Below are 19,721 nucleotides of genomic sequence, written 5' to 3' on the forward strand. Positions count from 1 at the left end.
TGAAAGAAAAATGCTGTGGCAGTTCCAGAGAGGTGCAAAGTTATTCAATGTGTTGGGCCCTGGCTACTATTTATCAGACAGTGCTCCATACTAGACAGCACTCTCAGGGAGAGAAGGAGCAAGGAAGAGCAAGAGGCACCTGGGTACTTCAACTGCAGCTGAACCACAGGAACAGCCCACGCTGGGAGCACTTGCCCCTGTATGGAAGGAGGCAAAATCCATCCACTTAGTGAGGGATGAAGAGGAAGCAGGGCCCTCACAACAGGGGAAGAGGCAAGGCTGGAGACAATCACCCAATCCCTGTCTCCGTGTGAGTTGTGGGATATCCAAAAAGACTTCAGCTGCCAGTCAGGAGAGCCCCTGGTGACCTGACTGCTCCGGTGCTGGGATATCGCAGCCCATGATCTGGAACTAAGTGGTAGTGAAACCAAGGAACTGGGATCCCTGTTCAGGATGTAGGCAATGACAAGGTGTTGGGAGTTAGGATATTTTGGGTTTTTTTTCCCCCACAGAATTTAGTCCCATAAGTTGATAGGAAACGACCGGGTAAAAGAAGTGAAGGGGTAAAAGTGACCAAGCTCGCGGAGGAGGGCAGCTGGCTGCATGCCTCCTAACTGAGGTATCTTCAGAGGGGCAGAGATACCAAGAAAATTGGGCTGGTAAAAGACAGAGCTTTAAGAGCTGTAAGAGAAGGGGCAGCTGCTAGTTCTCTCTCCCTCTCTCTCTCTGTCTTTGCTTGGAGAGGTTGGAGCTGCTGCTTGTGAGAGGGAATTCGCTGCCACTGCTGGAGCCCAACCCAGTCCTGCTTTTTCTTCTGTGGGATTAGCCTTTTGCTTGGGATAGCAGGCACTGAACTGTGACCTTATTAACACCAACCTCACTGAAAAAAGGGCTTTCACCATCTGCTCCAGAGCCAGGCTGCCATGGCCCCACCCTCACCATTCTTTTACCACTGCTTCGAGTTTTCACGGCACTGTAACCCTGCACCCCCTGCCCTGCCGGGATGCTCCGTGGTTCCAGCTACAGCTGCAGAGTTCAGTGCATCTCGTCTACTCCCTGGGGACGTTTTTGCTCATTCGTACTGTTCAGCTTGCTCTTCCCAGAGTCGTGCTGGGGCCTGGGGAGCGGCCGCCCCTTTCTCCACCCCTTCCCCGTTGCGGCCCAGCCGCCAGTGCCCCCGCTCCGCGAGCCGGCGCACAGCGTCCCCTGCCGGCGCGGGGGAATCACCGCAGCCGCCCTGCCCGGCCCGGAGCCACCAGCGCCCCTGGCGGCTGTGCCCGGAACTGCACCAAAGGGGAAATGGCCTGCGGCCCAGAGAAAGCTGGGGCTGAGCCTCTGGGCCTGCTTGTTGCTAATGCCACAGCTGTTGTTTGTTTGCCCTGGTGTACGTACTCGTAAAGAGCTGCGCTCCTTTCCCCATATCTTTGCCTGAAAGCCCCTTAATAATTTGGAGGGAAGGGAGTCATATATTCCATTTCAATGGAGGCTCCTGCCTTCCTTAGAAGACCTCTTTTTCAAACCAAGACACAAGGGAATTGGGAAGAAGACAGAAATTCTCACCTCTGGAGGTGGTTCCTGTCAAGTGTGAGGGAAAGATATTCTCTCAAAGATGTCAGATTCCAATGGATGTAGCCAAAAAACCACCTGTTTTGTCCCCACCAGCCAACAAGAAGGAGACACAGGCTTTCCCAGGAGCTATGGGTTTTTGGAGGATGCATATTGCAGAGTACAGTCAGATTGTCAGCCCTCTCCATCATGTAACATGGGAGAAGAACTATTTAAAGTGGGGGGGGTCTTGAAGAACAAGAAGCCTTGAAACAAATTAAACAGGAGATTGTTGATTCAGTAGTCCTTGGGCCAGTCAGGACAGGACAGGGTGACAAAAATGTTCTCTACACCGGGAAGAATTGTCCTTCCGGAGCCCCTGGCAGAAGGTACCTGGGGAGACTTGAGGACAATCCCTGCGGTTCTGGAGCCAAGTATGCAGAGGATCTGAGGCCTGTTACACCCCAAATGAAAAAGAGATACTTGCAGTTTGTTAAGAGGTTTGATCTGCTTCAGAAGTGATTAGCACTGAAGCACAGCTTCTTCTGGCACCCCAACTCTCAGTGCTGGGCTGGGTGTTCAAAGAGAAAGTCTCTGCCATACATCATGCCACTGATGTTACCTGGAGCAAGCGGATTGGTCTGATCACACAGCGGGTTCAGATGGGAAACCCCAGTACCCCTGGGATCTTGAAAATCATCACAAACTGGCCCTAAGGTGAAAATTTCAGACTGCCATCAGAAGAGGAGGAGGAGAAGGTGACATGTGCTGAGGAGGCCCCACCCATATAATCAGCTACCTGAAAATGAACAGCAGTGTGCTCTCTTCACTGACAGCTCCTGCCTTATTGCAGGGATGCACTGAACACGGGAGGTTGCTTTGTGGGGCCCTACATGGTGAGTGGCAGAAGGTATTGAGGGACAAGGTGGATCAAATCAGGTTGCAGAGTTGAAAGCTTTTCAGCTCGCTTTAGATTTTGCTGAGTGAGAGAAATGGCCAACACTATCTCTACAATGACTTGGGGATAGTAGCAAATGCTCTGTGGGGCTGGCTGGAACGATGGAAAAAGACCAGCTAGCAGCACAGAGAGAAACCCGCCTGGGCTGCTGAATTGTGGTGAGACATCGGTGCCTGGGCAGAGGAGTTGGCTGTCAGAGTCCGTCATGTGGATGCACATGTCCTTAAGAGTCAGGCACTGAGGAGTGTTGCAACCATGGGCAGGTGGATTGAGCTGCCAGGATTAAAGTGTCTCAGGTGGGTCTGGGATAGCATCGTAAGGGTGCATTATTTCTGGCTCAGTGGGCCCATGATACCTCAGGCCATCAAGGAAGAGATGCATCATGGCCTCATGATTAAGGGGTGGACTTAACTATGGACGCTATAACCTGGGTTATCCATGATTGTGAAAAATGTGCTGTGATCAAGAAGGCCAAGTGGTTAAAAAGCTCCTGAGGTCGGGGGGTGGTGGTCAATGTAAGTATGGGGAGGCCTGGCAGATCGATTGCATCACACTGCTGCAAACTCACTGCCAAGGCAAGCACTGTGTGCTGACAATGGTAGGAGGCATGACTGGGTAGCTGGAGATGTGCCCCATGCTTTACACCACTGCCTGGAACACCATTTTGACCCTTGAAAAACTAATCCTGTCATTATTGAGTCAGACAGTGGGACTAATTTCAAAAATCCTTATAAACACCTGGGCTCTGTTAAAGGTTCAGAGGAACTGGGTTTATTAACACTGACCAAGGTGTTATACCTTACAAATACAAGGTATTGAGCAGATATACCATATTCGCTGTCATGCACCAGCCCCTGGAAAAATGGAATGGTGCAATGCACTGTTAAAAACTACATGGAAATCAATGGGTAGTGGGACCTTCAAACACTGGGATCTATGTTTAGTGAAGGCCACATTGTCAATTAATGCCAGAAGCTCCACCAATCGAGCTGGCCCTGCCCAGTCAAAGCCTCTATGTGCTGTAGAAGGGCATAAAGTCCCCATGGTGCATGTGAAGAAAGAATGAGTTAAGGAAGTAAGTTTGGATCCATTCTACCTCAAGTAAAGGCAAACCATCTGTGGGATTGTTTTTGCTCAGGGATGTGGGTGCCTTTGGTGGGAGATGCAGAGGGACAGAGAAATACAATGAATCCCTCAAGATTTGACACGTGGAGGCATGGGTGACCTACTGCCACCTGTGCAGGTGAGCAGTGGCAGCAGGGCTGGAGGAGAGTAGGGCAGAGCACAGGCAGCAACTGGAATTGCCGTGATGGTGGAGTGAAGAAAAGGGGGAGACTGTCTTGGGAAATATTGGTTGCACAGGGAGGGTTCTGTTCTAGGGTCATACCTGGTCTATGGAAGCTGTCCTTGCCCATGGCAGGGGGTAGAATGAGAGGGTCTTTAAGGTCCTTTCCCACAGAAACAACCCTGTGATTCTGTGAATATCTAGATCGACTGGGGAGCAGGGAGTATGATGGACAAAAAGATTTGGAGAGCTCTTCTGCTGCAGGGAAGGTGAGGAAGAGCTGCTGCAGCCTGTGAGAACATACTTGGCTGCAGGTGGCCATAGCAGGGAGCTTTAGCTCCTCAGCTAAAGCCAGGGCTAGGAACTGTCACTGGTCTGGGAGCCGGTCATGTGCATCAGCTGCTGCAACATGCCATGAGCGTGACAGCAGACCTGCCAACGCTAGACATTTTAGGTTGAGAATAAGGTGTTTTCTAGCAGGCTGAGTCCAGGTCAAGACAGGAGCGCTGTGAGACGATCCCACAGCTCATGTAAGCAATAGACCAAGCTGAAGGAGTCCCCTTGTGCTGGTACCCAGAGTGATTTTCTGGGATGATTCTCCCAAGGAGTGTGCTGGGCAAGGGTGTGCGTGGGCATGGCATCAGCACAGGGTGCTGGCATGAGGCTTGGGGCACCACTGCCTTGCATTAGTGGAGGCTGCAAGCACAGAGTATGCTTTCTGCCCAACCTTTATGTCTTTCTGCTACCAGCACAGTCTCAGCAGAACTGAGATGCAGAAAGATACTGGAGGATAAACTGGTGTTACTGTACCCATCCAGCCTCCCAGTAGGCTAACTGGAGGGACAGAAAACAGCCCCCAGTGCTCTTACAGCTCTCAAGCAAAGGTTCTTTGCAGGCCAGAGCTGAGATTTACCTGTGCTTCCCGAGTGGGGAGTGGGGTGGGACAACAGGACAAATTCCCAACTGAGCAAACAGCTCAGTGTACAGGGCAGAGTAAATCATTCTCTGGATTACTCTGGAGTGAGTGCAGGATGGGAGCCTTGCAGGTGGCTGTGTGCTGGCTTGAAGACACCAGGTCTTGTTTTTGACTCTCTCAGTTCACACAGCTCCTCGGGTAAGCTGTAAATTCTTTAACTTATCATATCTTCCCAGGGAGTTATGGTTGCCATTGGACAGGTTTTATCAGCTGAGGAATGCAGCAGGACTTGTAGTGCTCCCTTCCCATTGTGCAGAGGGAAGAGCTCCAAGTGCTGAGTGTCCTACTCGGGGAGGGAGCAGAGCTGCATCTCTGAGCAGCCAGGTGGCCGAATTAATGGGACAAAGGGCCGGAGTGGTGAACTCTGCTGGTTTTCACCCAAGGTGGCAAGGAAATTAGGGAATTGAACATTTGTCATTGGTTGATGCAGGTGAAGCATTTGCCCAAAGTCTGGCTTGAGGTGGGTTTGAGGAGGGTGGAACAGAAGTGTTGGTTCTGATCTCCATGGCTTCAAAGCAGAGTGGGGCAAGTGTCTGTGTAGCCTGGGGGCAAATAAGGGGATTGACTTGGGATGTTATCTGAGAAGGAATGAGCGCACAAAGTCTGTCCTGTTCTTCTGAGACCCTGGAACCTGGTGTGCATGACTAGCATTCTGGAACCACACATGGCCAGTGACTTCCTTGAGCAAGTGGGGTTTGCTATGGCCACAGTGAGGTGTTTGGCACCCCAAAGGCGATGTGCTGGGATAGCTGTAGAGATGGTCCTCTTCATGCAGTGGTAGCAACCAGGATTTCCAGATAAACATCAAGCTGTGTAGGGATAGGCTGTCTGGCTGGAAGAGGGGAAGTCTCCAGGGAGCAGCAGCTCTGCGTTCCCTGTCCAGCTCTGTACAAAATGAGGGCTGTCTCCTCAGCTCTTACTTTCCTCCATCGTCAGCTGGAAGACTCTGCTCTGGGAAGCAGCTGCTGATAGTTGCACTGGAAAGAGGTTCAGTGCTTCAGGCAGACCATGGATTGCACAGAGTGTGTTGGGACTATTGGTTGAAAAGGGAGCATCTGAGAGGTGAGAAGAGACAGGACGTGCTGAGAGGAAGGTCTGATGGAGCTGGTGGAGGCACACTGAGAGGGCAGAGAGTAAACATCTGCTCAGTGCAGAGCAACATCAGCGTCACTCAGCAACACTTGGGCACTGCTCTGCAAAGCTGCAGAAATGTCTCTGGCCAAGGTCTGCACAGGTGGAGGAGTGGAGGCCTCAGTGCTGGAGCCTTCTGCACCCCAGATTCCAGCCTGCAGAGAGGATCAATGAGCAGCCTGCTGGGAATGATGGATGGTTGAAAGACTCGTGCTCCTGTAGATAGTGCCACTGACCGGTGTGACATGGCTGCCAGCACAGTCTGCAGGGCATGGGAACTCTGACAAATATAAGCACGCTGCAGTGCAGAGCCTGTGCTCAGACAATCTGCAGCAGGCAGAGCCAGAGTTTCTGGGCACCGTGGAGGAGGCACAACATCCCTACATCCCTGGAAGATGCTGTGGACAAATTCACCTGCATGCGGGTGGTGCAGAGGTGTGTATTGCTCAGTTTATCCCTGCTGGGACAGAAGGCTATGGAGCATCTCTTGGACAACCCAAGGGTGGTGGAAAGGATTTTCTAAAATTCTGCTTTTCAGTGCTAGTGGCATCATCAATCGCTCATTCAGCAGAGGGGTGTGCTCAGTAGCTCTTTCTGGCTTGCAAACAAGGTGCATGATCAAAAAGGAGATGCTTTTGGCCAGGGTGGGGCTGAATCTCAGCCTGGCTTAGCTGGTCAAGAAGGGATGTGTGGCCCAGTGAGCCTAAAAACTGCCAAGCTCTGCGTTGTAAACAATTCCTGCTGTTCTAATCATGCTTTGATCCAGGATACCACACCATGGAATTATTGAATCCGAATGGTTGGGGTTGGAAGAGACTGTTTAAGGCCATCTGGTCTAACCCTCTGCCAGGGGTAGGGACCCCTGCCACTAGACAAGATTGCTCAGAGCCCCATCCATAGAATCACAGAATATCCTGAGTTGAAAGGGACTCAGAAGGATCATCCAGTCCAGCTCGCAGCCATGCACAGGACACCCCAACAACCCCACCCTGTCCATCCCTGGCAGCGCTGTCCAAAGGCTCCTGGAGCTCTGGCAGCCTCGGGGCCGTGCCCATTCCCTGGGGAGCCTGGGCAGTGCCAGCACCCTCTGGGGGAAGAACCTTTCCCTGATATCCAGCCTGACACACTCCTGGCAAAGGTTCATGATGTTCCCTCATAATTGCTCTGTACTTCCATTTACCATCAAAGTGTTTGGCTGAGGCATTGGTGAACCAGACATCTTTAACTTTAGAGTATAATGTAACTGCAGGAACACCAAGTATAGCACTAGGCTTTTGTAGCTGTTGCAAAGCCAGCATATCTGGGATCATGGCTGTCTGTAATTTTGCAGGCTTTGTTGGCCCTTCAGTTATATCCATTAGACCCTGTGACTCCTGAGACACGTGCACAGCGTTTGTGCACTGTTGGTCTTTGTGCAATCCCACCTCGTGGAGCACAGCCCTTCTTAATACTGGCTAACAGATTAAAAGGTCTTTGGATTTGCACAGATTGGTGCTGTTGAATTTTTTCTACTTGTTTAAGAGCTCAGAGATAGTAATCCCTTTTCCCAGTCAGAGTATATCTCTTCTCAGGATCTTTTAATGCTGCAGAACTGAGCCCTAATGGTTGTTTATGTCTGTGTGGGCCTTTCTGGGACACGTTACAGTAAGTCCCATGTTCAGCAAAACCCCATTCAGCTCTTGTAGCATCATTGGAATGAACTGCCCCAAGTGTGAATATATTTTTAACTCTTCTATTAGCGTTTGTAAAGCCTTTTCTGACTATCGAGCCACCCCTAAGTCTGGCTTTTGCTCATTAATGCATACAATGGTCTTGTTCTACAGAAAATCCAGGAATATGATTTCTCCAGTATCCTGAAATGGAACCATGAAGAACATGTCTTTTACATCTAGAACTGCCATCCATTTGCGTACAGCTGCTTGCAGGGTGGCACTGAGACTGGCAGTGTTTGGGATAAGTCTTCCTGTGTTGGCATTCAGCCACCAATAATCAATCATTAAGTGCCAGCTCATGTCTGGTTTTCTCACTGGCCAAACAGGAGAATTATAGGGGTATATGTCCTAAATATAACAATACCCCTTTGTTCTAAATTTTTAATAGATTAATTTTCTGTTTTTTTCAGAAAATTTATTATGTGCAGTTTTTGTTGGTTGGGATGACCAAACATTCCTGTTTTGCAATTGCTAAACTTCTTTTGAGGGCACCGTATCCTAAAATGTTTTCTTAATGATTTGTGATTGCAAATGTATGTGAAGTCATTCCTTTTTCCCCAGCTAGCCATAAACAGACTACGACAGTGGAATATGTAAAATACTTTGTCCTTTGAATCCTGTTAGATGGACTCTCTTTATTTAAAACTTAAATTTATTTTTCAGCGTCTGTAGGGGTGATCGGAGATATTTGGGCTCCTGTAGTAATTAAAATTCAAATGTTGTTTTCTCAGTCCTACTGGTAAGTAGATATGGGGCCCATCCTTATCAGATCATTGATCAGTCATAATGAGCTGGGTGAGAAGGCCCAGAGTTCACCTAGAGCTTAGTATTTTTTTCCTTTTGTGTTTCTGTTAATTCAGAAGGACTGGGGGGGTTTTCCTGTGGAGGCTTTCCAGTACTTGTGTTCTCCCATCCTTCACCACTTTGACTAAGTCTGGTATCCTGCACTGGACTGTCCCCAGAGGGCATCACAAAAGGTCACTGCTGTCATCCACATCTCCTTTTGCTCTTCCCAGAAGTAAGCAGAGTTTTGATCTTTTGTTTCTCTCAAGTAGGGTATGTTTAAAAGTCCTCACCCAGCATTCTGGAGGTATCTGCATTTAAGTTTTTAGGTTGGTCTCAATAGCCTGAGTTTGCTCTCCAGAATGGCTTTCCTAGCCCCTTTTCTGTGTCTGGTTCCCAAGCCATGCAAGAATTTTGCCCATGTGGGGGTAATTGCCTTCATTAGGCATTACATCTCTTCTAATTTCATCTCATCACCCTACTAAATAAATTTTTGTCATTGCAGGGACACCTCTCAATAGAAGTCTTAATTAGGAGATTAATCTCTGTGGAGATTGGAGTGTTTCTGTTTTCACTTCAAAGCTGCCTTTGTAACAGCAGCAGAGATTTCATTAGGTGACCATATGGGTATGGAAGCTGGGTCTCCTCTTCCCATAACATTTATTCCTCCTGCCCAATATGCAGCCTTGCTGGTTATTGAAGAGGGTTGATGGGCAAGCTCAGGTTCAAGATTTGATAAGACTTCTGGCTCCCAGTATCCCTTAGCTTGAGTTCCATTCAGCAATATTCTAGCTTCCCCAGAGATTCACTCTCCACAAATACTCGGTTTCTGACTCCCCTGATTTTTTTCCATATTTTTCCTGTAGATTTGCTAGTTGCAGGGAGTCCCAGGCCTAAGTTCTCTCTGTGTTCCTCCTCTGACCTCCTTAGGGTTGTTTGGACACTTTGGTCCTAATTATGTGTTCCATTTTAAAATCTGGAACCTCTTCCTCTCTAGGAGGTGAACATTCAGTTGTTTCATCGACGTTTCATTCTCCCTCATCAGAATTTTCATCAGGGCTTTCGCAAAAATCACCATCCCAATCCTCAGGTGATACTATTAATTTTCACACTTTTTCAGCACTGGGGGCTTTTTATAACATCAGTTCTAATTTTTCTTCCAAGACTTTTGCCTTTTCTTTGAATTCTTTTAGCTGTTTCTTTAATTGGTCATTTTGATAACTGTAAAGACAGTTGTACATATTTTCTGTCTTTTATTTCCTCTCTCAGATTATTAGTTTCTTTTATAATTTGTTTTCTCCATTGCCATGCAGCCTTTAAGCATAATCTCACTAATGGTACATGATACGTCCTCCTTTTTTATCTTCCAGTGATCCCTCTTTTTATTTAATTCTCTTGTATCCTTTCCCACTCACACCAATTGTTCACTGACCAAAGATTATCAATGTCAATGTGTGTCCTGTGCTGCTGTAAATATTCTGTCAAGCCTTTTGTCTCTTTCTCAGAATTATTTGCCATCCTGCTGACTATGTCAGTTTGTCACGGGTGGAGTGGGAGTTTCAGACAAAGTTTGTGAGAGAAGCTGTTGTTGAGTCAGGAGGTGCAGAAAGGACCCCCTGCCTTTCTAAACTCCTTCTCCAAGAGAAGCCTTGGTGTGGCTGGATCCAATCCTAACCCTCATTGCCAACGGTTTAAGTCTAAGGAATTACAAAGGTGTGATTTAACCTTTGTACAACTTTGTCCTGCAGGGATAAGGATGGCAAACCAGATATATTTGTATAAAAATAAATTATTTATTATGATAAATGATTAGACAAAAATATCTTAATCAGAGTCATGTACTATACAGGATAAAAGCTAAAACTAATAATAGAGCAGAGTAGAACAGAGTATATTAAAGTAATTTTATTAAAGCTGGAACACCCCATGATTATGAAATAGAGATTTATGTCACTCACCCAGAACAACAAGCGTGGGCAAATCTCCTTTGCTCACTCTTGAGCAGTGACCTTGAAGAGTGTCCCCACCCCAGGGAGGAATCTCCACACACACTCCAAGAAGGAATATGTTAGAAGAACCTGCTATTTGTAAGGGGCAGGACTTTTAGAGTAAAAAGTGATTGTCAGTCAGATATCTGCAGGCCAGCTGTTCCAGCTTAGCATTTTTAGGTAAGGATAATTTACCATATCTGCCCCATCTTCCTCTTGCTATCAGAATGTTTAACTTTGGGGTCGATGAGTCAGACTGGATTTAGCATAATTCAAGACCAAAAGCAGTATGACACCCCCTCTCAGTTCACCACTGACAGCTTTGCAAAACTGGGTGTTGTATGAGTTGTCTTACCCTATTCCAGGCAGAGCATCCTGCTACTCAGATTATAAAAACTTATTTTTTATGTGTAATCTAAACTGATCCTCTTTTCATTTAAGACCATTCCTCCTTGTTCTGTGAGCAACTGGGAGATTTCAAAGAGAACCTGAACCCCTCCACAGGAATGGCTTGAAGGTTTGCTGGCTCCTCTGCAGAGCTGAACCCAGCAGAGCTGGGACCAGGAATCTGGTGCTGGTGGGAGGTCACTGTGTGAGCTCCACTCTGCAAAAGCAGCTGAGAAAAACATCAAGAAGGTCACACACAGATGTCTGCTGTCCTGAGGGATTTATCAGGAAAAGTGACCCTGGGACATGGCCAGGACCAGAGCAAAAACCCCTGAGGTGTGGGAGGTAGACCCCAGGGTTCAGAGTCACCTCTCCTGGTTTTCAGCTCTGGGAGATGTTGTGTTTGGTTTGAAAAACTAACACAAATCTGGCAGGGGCCTGCTGAGCTGCTGGGGCCAGGAGGGGAGCTGATGTCACAGTAAAAGCAATTTGGTTTCTTGCTCCCACTACCAGCTCCTCCAGAAGCTGGGGAGGTGCTTTGAGCTGCCTCTTGGCACAATGATGGATAAATTAGATGCTGCCACTGAATGGCCCAGTTTGGATGTGCCCCAGTCTGGGACAGCAGAGCCACCTCCAAAGCTGGCTTGGTGACAAGGAATGACCCACATCTGTAGTCACCTGAAGCCAGTAATGAGCAGGTTGAAGGAGGAGGGGAGCCTGGTGGGACTAGGGCTGGATTGTAGGGTGGAGTGGTGGCATCTGCTGCGAGGTGGATGCTCTGCCATCTGTTTCCATATTCCTCCTCTCCAGGATGCGGGAAGTGGACCTGGGCTGCGGGAAGGCTCTGCTCATCAAGGAGAGTGGGGAGTTCCACGCCATGGGACACAAGTGTCCCCACTATGGGGCTCCACTGGTCAAAGGTCAGTCTGCATCATGTCCTGGAGAGCAACCAAGGGCATCATAGGACAAAGGACAGCCCCCCCCAGCATGCAGCAGTGCTGCACTGCACACTCAGCATCACTGGGGCATCTTTTGGCTGGGGAAGGCATGAGAGCAAGCTGGAGTTGCACAAAACTCACCAGAGACTTTGCCAGCTCTGGTTTACAGCTGCCACTGCTGATCACAGGGATGGGGCTTCTTCTCATTGAGGGGAAAGAGGACACTCTTTAAGCTGATGGGGTCCTTCCAGTAGCAAAAGGAACATTGCTCATGTTATTGACTGAAGGGAGATGAGGCAGAGTGGTTTCTCATCTTGGCACCTAAAAGTATGCATCATGGTACTTTCTCAGTACAGGCTTCAGGCAGATCTCTGCCCTGAGCCTAAGCACTGGCAGCAATCTGTGTACTGACGTGCATCACCAAAACTGTGGTTGGGATGGGACTTGGCTGGAGGTGGGATCCTGGGGAAGACAGGGGAGCATCCTTCTGGGAGTCTTCTGGCCCATAAGCTGTGCTGGGTGTAGCAGCCATGCTCTCAGCCCCCCCACCCTGGGGTGAGCCTCTTGCTGAGCAGGGCAGAGGAGCCCCACACTGCCCTGGAGGTGAGAGCTCACCGCCCTTTCAGAGAGCTGTGGTGCATTCCTCAGACTGGCTGTCACACACGGGTCTCTCTGGGGATTTTGCTGCAGCCGTAGGTGCAGGGGGGCTGCCCCTGTGCCCCACCCATGGTGGTGATGAGATGTGTCACTGCTGTGCCTCAGCTAGCAGAGACACAAGTTCAAGACCACTCCATGGCCGCACGGTGGCCTTTGCTGTGCCCTGGCATTGTGGCAGGGAAAGCTGAAGTCCAGTGTGGCAGCCTCTGAGCCAACACCTAGAGAAATGAACTGATGGCTTTGGGCATGCCTGTGCCTGCCAGGTGTGTGCAGGTGCCTTGCTGTGCCAGGGTCTGCTCTGCAACCCATGTACTCTAAATCAATGATGCTCTGCTTGAGGCACCACTTGTTCTGGGTAATAGTGGGGCTTTTAAGAATGACCATGAAACTCTGGGGATGGCAGCCCCATCCTGACTGGAGAGTGAAGTTATATCCCAGAGCAAACGGCTTTGGAACTGTGCCCAGAGGTACTGGAGGACCCTGCCATCCAGGGCATTTTAGAAGGAATTGCTCATACAGGATCCCAGCTGGTCCCAAACATGCCCAGTGTGCATGTTGAGAAAACTCCACTGTTGCCCATCCAGGCCCACATCAGCTGTCACGTGTCCTGTAGAAGAGGTGCCATCTCACAGGATGGGAGGCAGCTGCAGGGCAGCACCAACCCTGCTCTGCCATGTTCCCTGCAGGGGTTTTGTCCAAAGGAAGAGTCCGCTGTCCCTGGCACGGAGCTTGCTTCAATATCGGCACAGGTGACATTGAGGACTTTCCCGGCTTGGATAGTTTACCCAGGTTCCAGGTGAGATCCTTGTCCTTGCAGCAGAGGAAACCACAGAATAATGGGATGGTTTGGATTGGAAGGGACCTTAAGGCCCACCTCATTCCACCCCCTTGGACACCTTCCACTATCACAGGTTGCTCCAAGCAACCACTACAACCTGGCCTGGAACACCTCCAGGGATGGAGTAACCACAGCTGCTCTGGGCACCCTGTGCCAGGGCTTCCCCCCTCTCCCAGGGAGCAATTCCTTCCCAATATCCCATCCATCCCTGCCCTCTGGCAGTGGGATCCATTCCCCCTTGTGCTGTCACTGCAGGCTCTTGTCCAAAGTCCTTCTCCTGCTCTCTTGGAGCCCCTTAAGGCCCTGGAAGGGGCTCTGAGGTCTCCCTGGAGCCTTCTCTTCTCCATGTGAGCAATCCCACTCTGCCTCAGGGCTGCTCTCGATTCCTGCATCCCCCCAGCCTGGACAGATAAGGCAAATTGCTCACATCTAGGTGCAGCAGCTTGCATTTGCCCTTATTGAAACCTTATAAGATTCCCATGTGGTCACTTCTCCAGCCTGGCCACATTCCTCTGCATGGATCCCTTCCCTCTAGAGCATCAACCATACCACTCAGTTCCGTGTCACCCACAAAATTACTCTTTTAGTTGGCATAAGTAACAGTCTGTATGGCATGGAGCAAATATTTTCCAAGGATGTGCTGGTGTCTCCAGTGGAGGGCAGCTCCTCATCCAGCTCCTTCCCCCCTGCAGCTCCCTTGCACCCACCCACAGGCATCAGACACCTCCTGGGAACATGGGAGTGCCCAGTCTGGGAGGTCTCTGGAGCAGGAGTGGGAATGAGAAACCATGTGCATAAGATGTGGGTAGAAGTCAGGTTGCACACTGAGCGTCAGTGTGGGGTTGATCCGAGGCAGGAGATCCCATAGCCTCGAGCTGGGATGAGCTCTGCCATGGCCTGAGGTGCTCCTGCAGGTGACCTGGTGCCATCACCCCCTGCTCCCTAGTTGTTGCCCAGAGGGAGCCCTTGCTGCTTTGCAAACCAGCACTGTTCTGTCACCCTCAGGTGAAGATTGAGAAGGAGAAGGTATACATCCGAGCAAGCAAGCAGGTGAGGGGCCACTGACATCCAAAAATCAAGGCCAAAGCTTTCATTTTTTGCTATATGTGCATGGGGGTGGGGGGAAATGCTTCTCTTTGATCCTCTGGCCTGGGCAGAGTGATGTGTGAGTATCCAGTTTATATGGAGGCACAAGTGGAGCAGGGCAGAGGTGTTGGGTCCCCCTTCCACCCAGCCTCCCTGCAGCTGCTGGACACCTGGCCTGGGCTGTCCATGCTTTCAGGTATTACAGGTGTTTGTCCTGCACGCGTCCTGTGTTTCCTTAAGCTTTTAATTTAGCGGGCCCACGGGAAGAGGCCTTTTGGCATGGTGATGACAGAGGCCACTTGTACTCCCTCCTGAGCCCACACCTCAGCTCCTGCTGGAGTGGTAGAAAGGCTCTCCTGCCCTGATGGAATGGAGAATGAAGCCCATTCAGGCCACTGCCATCTTTCTTTCCATGAAAACCCTTCTTTTGATGCATGGTTGTGTGTACACGTGTGCAAATCCAGTGGCTCAGAGCCCCAGTGGGCCCTTGGAGCACTCGGGTTATATCCAGAGATGTCACCTGAACGGCAGCACTTCAACTCCAGCTGATTTGGGGATGTGATGAGGGGAAACTGAATCTATTTGCTCTACCAGGAACAGATTTTGTCCTCTAATGCCTGGGAACTGGGGTCTGTGCAGCAGGGCTGCACTGGCACAGGTCCATACCTGTGGTCTGGTGGATTGGACAAGTCCATCAGCTTTGTATCAGCTGTACAAGCTCTGCTCAGGTTCAGGATAAAATTCCTGACAGAGTTTCTTCATTTTTGTCTCACCTTTGGTGCAGAATTGCACAAGAACACACCTGCTTTTTCTATTGCCCCACCACTACCCCAGCTCTGAGTAGTTGCATGGTTTTGCAGAAGATGATGGATTTGTTTTTCTTTTGTACCTTGTAAGGGGCAGTGCACTGGACATTGAAATGGTATTTGGATGAGCAGGGGTTTGGAGTCCTTGTTCAGTACAAGGGTGTGGTTGTTCCCTTCCTATCCAAGCTGGTTTATGACACTGCTACAGTTGTCCCCATCCCTGCCTGGCTGCCCAGGGTAATGCTGAGTAAAGATAATTGCTTTTCTTTTTTTTGGTGGTGACACAGGCTCTTCAGACACAGAGGAGGACAAAGATGATGGCAAAGTGCATCTCCTTGAGCAACTACAACCTGAGCAGCACCAATGTGCTGATCATTGGTGCAGGTAAGGGTGGCACATGCTGGGGTCACTGTGTGTCCTCTCCCAGGCAGGGATGCAGGGAGGGGGTGTCTGTGTATCCTGCACCCTCTGTCACTTCTCCTGCATTCCTCCCTGTCCAAAGGGTCACACCAGAAAGTCATCCTGAACTTTTTTGTACTACATGCTAATGATCCAAAGGTGCCCTGTGGTCCAGTTTGTGGAGCTTTACAGTTCCCTGTTGCCATGCTTTGAAGTGAACCCCAAATCTTCTTCCTGCTACTCCCTTCCCAGTTACATTAGCAACCCCTGATTTCCACAGATGATGAGTGTATGATGATGATGAGTGTAAAGCCTTTTCAGGACCCTGTGGTGTTGATACACTTTTTTATCTTGGACCTTGCACATCACCATCTCATCCCATTGCACCTCCAAAGTCCTCACCTCAGGATGCTTCTGTGAAGATAAAAGTTCTTCCACCTTGCCAGCAAATGTCAGATCCCTGCCAAAAACACCAAAGCTGCTAATTTTTCCCTTCCCTTCCCTTCCCTTCCCTTCCCTTCCCTTCCCTTCCCTTCCCTTCCCTTCCCTTCCCTTCCCTCTTTTTCTCTTGTCCCAGCTCTATTTGTGTGTTGCCATTTTTGTAGAAAGCCTGATGGGATGAAGTGTATCTGCCAAGTTTCTGGAATGTGTTAGATGCCAGGGCTGGGCCATGTTGGGGTGAAATGGAGGGTGGAAGGAGGACAGGAGCTTCTTTACTTGGGACTGGGAGGAAACATCTGCTCCTGGCACATGGGTTGTTCTTACTTGAGTCTCAAGGTCACCAGATCCAAGCTGGATATTGGATCATCAAATTGGGATCATCTTAGGTGCATCTCACATTCTGAGCAGAGGGGAAAACCAGCTTGACTGGCTTTTCCCATGCTGCTGGGCGGCATTTTTCCCTTCCTTGTGCCCCTGCTAATTGTTGACTGAATGCCAGGGTGGGACATACTGCTCCCTGAGGTTAGCTGGAATGTCCTGGTGTGCGGCAGGTCGGGACAGTTATCACAGTCCTCAGCAAGGTCACTCCACAGACAACATTAGCCACTGCCAGATAAATTTACAGGTCTGTTAAAGACCAGAGTCTATTCTGGTGGACACTAAAGGAGATTTCAAAGCTGGATTTGTGGGGAAGAATTGTTGGGGAAAGACTGCCCATCCAGCCCTGTGTCAGGGACTGAGATCCAGCCATGCCCAGCAGAGCTGAGAGCAATTGGCTGCAGTCCCTTGCTCATGTGAGGCTCATCCTGACATCAGCACAGCATCAGCTCTGGCTCAGGATGCTCCTGGCAGCATGCACAGGATGCCCACCTGCCTGTCTCTTCTTCCACTGTCCCCCAGCTCCATCAGTGGGAGTGTCTTGTTGATGGACCAAACTACATGGTCCAGGTCCATCTTCTCTCAGTGGTGTCACACAACCAACACCTTGGCCATGGAGAAGGGAGGACTTCCTGCTCTCTGTGCTTGGCCATAAATTGACCAGGAGCAGGGTGTGCAGACCCTTCTCTGACTAGAGAGGTCCAAGGTTCTAAGTGGCTGCTTATGCACTGGAGTTTGTCAGAGTTTGTAGGCTTTAGCAACACTCCTCAGGTGTGCTCTTTGTGTGCTAGTGACAGTTTAGGGACAGTCAAGAGGATTAATGTCATGGTCCACAGACAGAGCGTCCCTTCTGCTGCCTCATGCATCTGCTCCAACTGGCTTCCCGTGTGAGCTGTTTGAGTTGGGAGAGGCTGTGAGGTGAAGCCAGGGCTGGTGGAGGTGGTGGTCTTGGAGTCAGCCCCAGTGGGTTTAGCAGTAAAGAGCACGGACCTCCCAGGGCCACATACACATGGCTGTCACTGTCTCCTTCTCCCGTAGGGGCAGCTGGGCTGGTCTGTGCAGAGACCTTGCGCCAGGAGGGTTTCTCTGACCGGATTGTGATGTGCACCATGGACAGACACTTGCCCTATGACAGACCAAAGCTCAGTAAGGTTTGTATCACTCTGGATATGCCACAGTTCCCTAGTTTTAAAATTTGCTCCCCAGTTTTAAAATTTGCTCTAGGGCCTTTCCTCACTATTATTCATTGCAGCAGCAAGGTTGTGTTTCATTAGTCTTCCTGTCTCTGTTTCCCTTGAATTTTCTTCCCTCTTTGTGACTGAAATATGAAACACAAAAAAGGAGTTGTTCAAATTAAATTAAAATTACTCCAGCAGAAAAACAAAGGTATTCTTCCTTGTGTGGGTGGTGAGGCCCTGGCACAGGGTGCCCAGAGCAGCCGTGGCTGCCTCTGGATCCCTGGAAGTGTCCAAGGCCATGCTGGACATTAGGGCTTGGAGCCCCCTGGTCTAGTGGAAGGTATCCCTGCAAATTGAAATAAGATGAGCCTTTAGTCCCTTGCAACCAAACCATTCCATGACTCATATGATGATTCTTCCACAGATGTAATGGTAGCTGTCTTAGCCAGCTTGTACTTGGATGGGTCTTCTTAAAGTGTTTCTGGATCAAAAATATTTAAGGCAGTGAAATGGAGCATGTGGAAAAATGGTGTTGTCTACCAGAGTTTTTATTAGTGTCTGTTTATTGCTGCCCAGGGATGCTCTGTGCTGTAATTATGGTGATTCTCAGCTGTAATCACAGCTTGATAACTTGATGGAAGTGCAAAGGTTGCTTTTTCTGGCACACATCCCATTTTGCATTCCAGTTTATAGGATGATCTTTAATCAGATTTTTTTGCTGCTGATTCCTGAGCCTTCTTTGATGTCAGACAGCAGCTCAAGTTGGACAGCAGCATTTGACCTTGGAGCCTGAAGATAACATAAGGTGAACCGTGTGTTCATCCTCATGTCAGGAATGCTTACCCATGGGGAGTACTACAATCATAGCACGTAACTCTTCTTCAAGCATCCAAAAAATGGATTTTCAAAGACAGGCAAACATACACATGGCTTTTTGGGAGCATTCAGGCCATTCCTGTGCTTCTGTGAGTCCTGCCTGGGGTGAAGAGCAGCTGCTTGGTACCTGCATCCAAGCATCACAGGGGTTGTGCTGAGGAGCTCAGGGAATCTGAGCCTCTCCCAGCCAGACAACTCTTCCAAACACTTATCCTCACGTATGAGTCTTAGACTGGCTCTTCTTCTCGCTGTTAAATAGTAAGAACATTTCACATGCCAGAGATGTTGTACATGGTTTGTTAAATCCTCCACTGAACACCTCTGGCTGTAGTTGCTTTTGGAAGGTGCACAAAGCCCATGGAAAAGAAGGCAGAATTTTTGGGAAGAGGGTAGGAAAAATGGAATTTTTCTTAGTCCTATTGTGTGTGGGACTACACCTGTACAAGGCACTTGGAGAAGGAGTGCCACTGCTAACTCTAAGCAGCAGAGCTCTTGCTCCCTGAAATGGCAGCAGTGCCCTTCCTCTGCCCTGCTGATTGCCTGTTATCAGCCTGTCCTCAGGTCCTGCCAGGCTGTTTTCCTTTGTCTCCTTTGGACCATGACCTGTGTGTGGCCACATCTCTGTTACTGTGCCCAGGGCACCAAGCAGCAGCAAAAGCCATTGTGGTTGTGCACTGTTGTGCTTTGCCCTTCCTGCACACTGTCACAGGAGGGTCAGGCGTTTCTCTCTACATGTGCAGTATTCAAAGAATTTGCAGTAAAACCTGTATGACCCTGCCCCTGCCTGGAGTCCTGTGACACCAGTCTCTCCTGAGCAGAGCATTGTCTGAAGTCAGAGTAATGGCTTGTTCTTGTTGGGCTTGTTCCAGCCCCTGACCAGGCCCCCTCCAGGGAGAAGGATCTTGCATATCCATCTCCATGGGCAAATAGGAAAGCCCTTGATTCCTGCATCCCCTGTCACTCCTGGGTCAAGCCCATACACCATCCCTGTGTGGCATGAGTAGATGCTGCTGCTGTGCACTGTGTGATCTGTAGCAGAGCTTGACCGTGGCATCTGTGCCTGCTCCTGCTACGCTGCAGGCAGGGAGGGTACATCAGCAGGGAGCACACCCAGCAGGGCACTTGATGCTCAGCTTGTTCTCAGCCTGAGTCTGAGCTTGTGTCCACGGAGTCAGGAGGACAGCTGAGCTGGGGCTCAACCCTGTGTGTAAAGAAAATGTACATCTCACCCAGTGACCGGGGAAGGCTGGGAAAAGCATGAACCTTTATCTTACAGCTGAAGATGTGCAGCTATGGGCCCCACTCCCTTGCTTCAGCGATGGATGGAACTTGTGCAGCATAACTTGGGTGCTTTTGAAA

The 19,721-nt window shown here is 49.6% G+C and overlaps 1 protein-coding gene across 3 annotated transcripts in view; it reads left to right on the top strand.

Moving 5' to 3' along the window:
- The window catches only part of AIFM3 (apoptosis inducing factor mitochondria associated 3), a 43,674-nt gene that overhangs the window by 9,670 nt on the left and 14,283 nt on the right, over positions 1 to 19,721 (top strand). For all 3 annotated transcript variants that reach the window (XM_041488604.1, XM_041488603.1, XM_041488605.1), the window contains exons 3-7: positions 11,576 to 11,685; positions 13,047 to 13,156; positions 14,204 to 14,248; positions 15,378 to 15,474; positions 17,347 to 17,459. In XM_041488604.1, coding sequence (XP_041344538.1) covers positions 11,576 to 11,685; positions 13,047 to 13,156; positions 14,204 to 14,248; positions 15,378 to 15,474; positions 17,347 to 17,459 — 475 coding nt within the window. The remainder of the gene's footprint in view (positions 1 to 11,575; positions 11,686 to 13,046; positions 13,157 to 14,203; positions 14,249 to 15,377; positions 15,475 to 17,346; positions 17,460 to 19,721) is intronic.

This window comes from Pyrgilauda ruficollis, unplaced genomic scaffold (genome assembly GCF_017590135.1).
Source record: "Pyrgilauda ruficollis isolate IOZ18807 unplaced genomic scaffold, ASM1759013v1 scaffold9, whole genome shotgun sequence".
NCBI classification, from domain to species: Eukaryota; Metazoa; Chordata; class Aves; order Passeriformes; family Passeridae; genus Pyrgilauda; species Pyrgilauda ruficollis.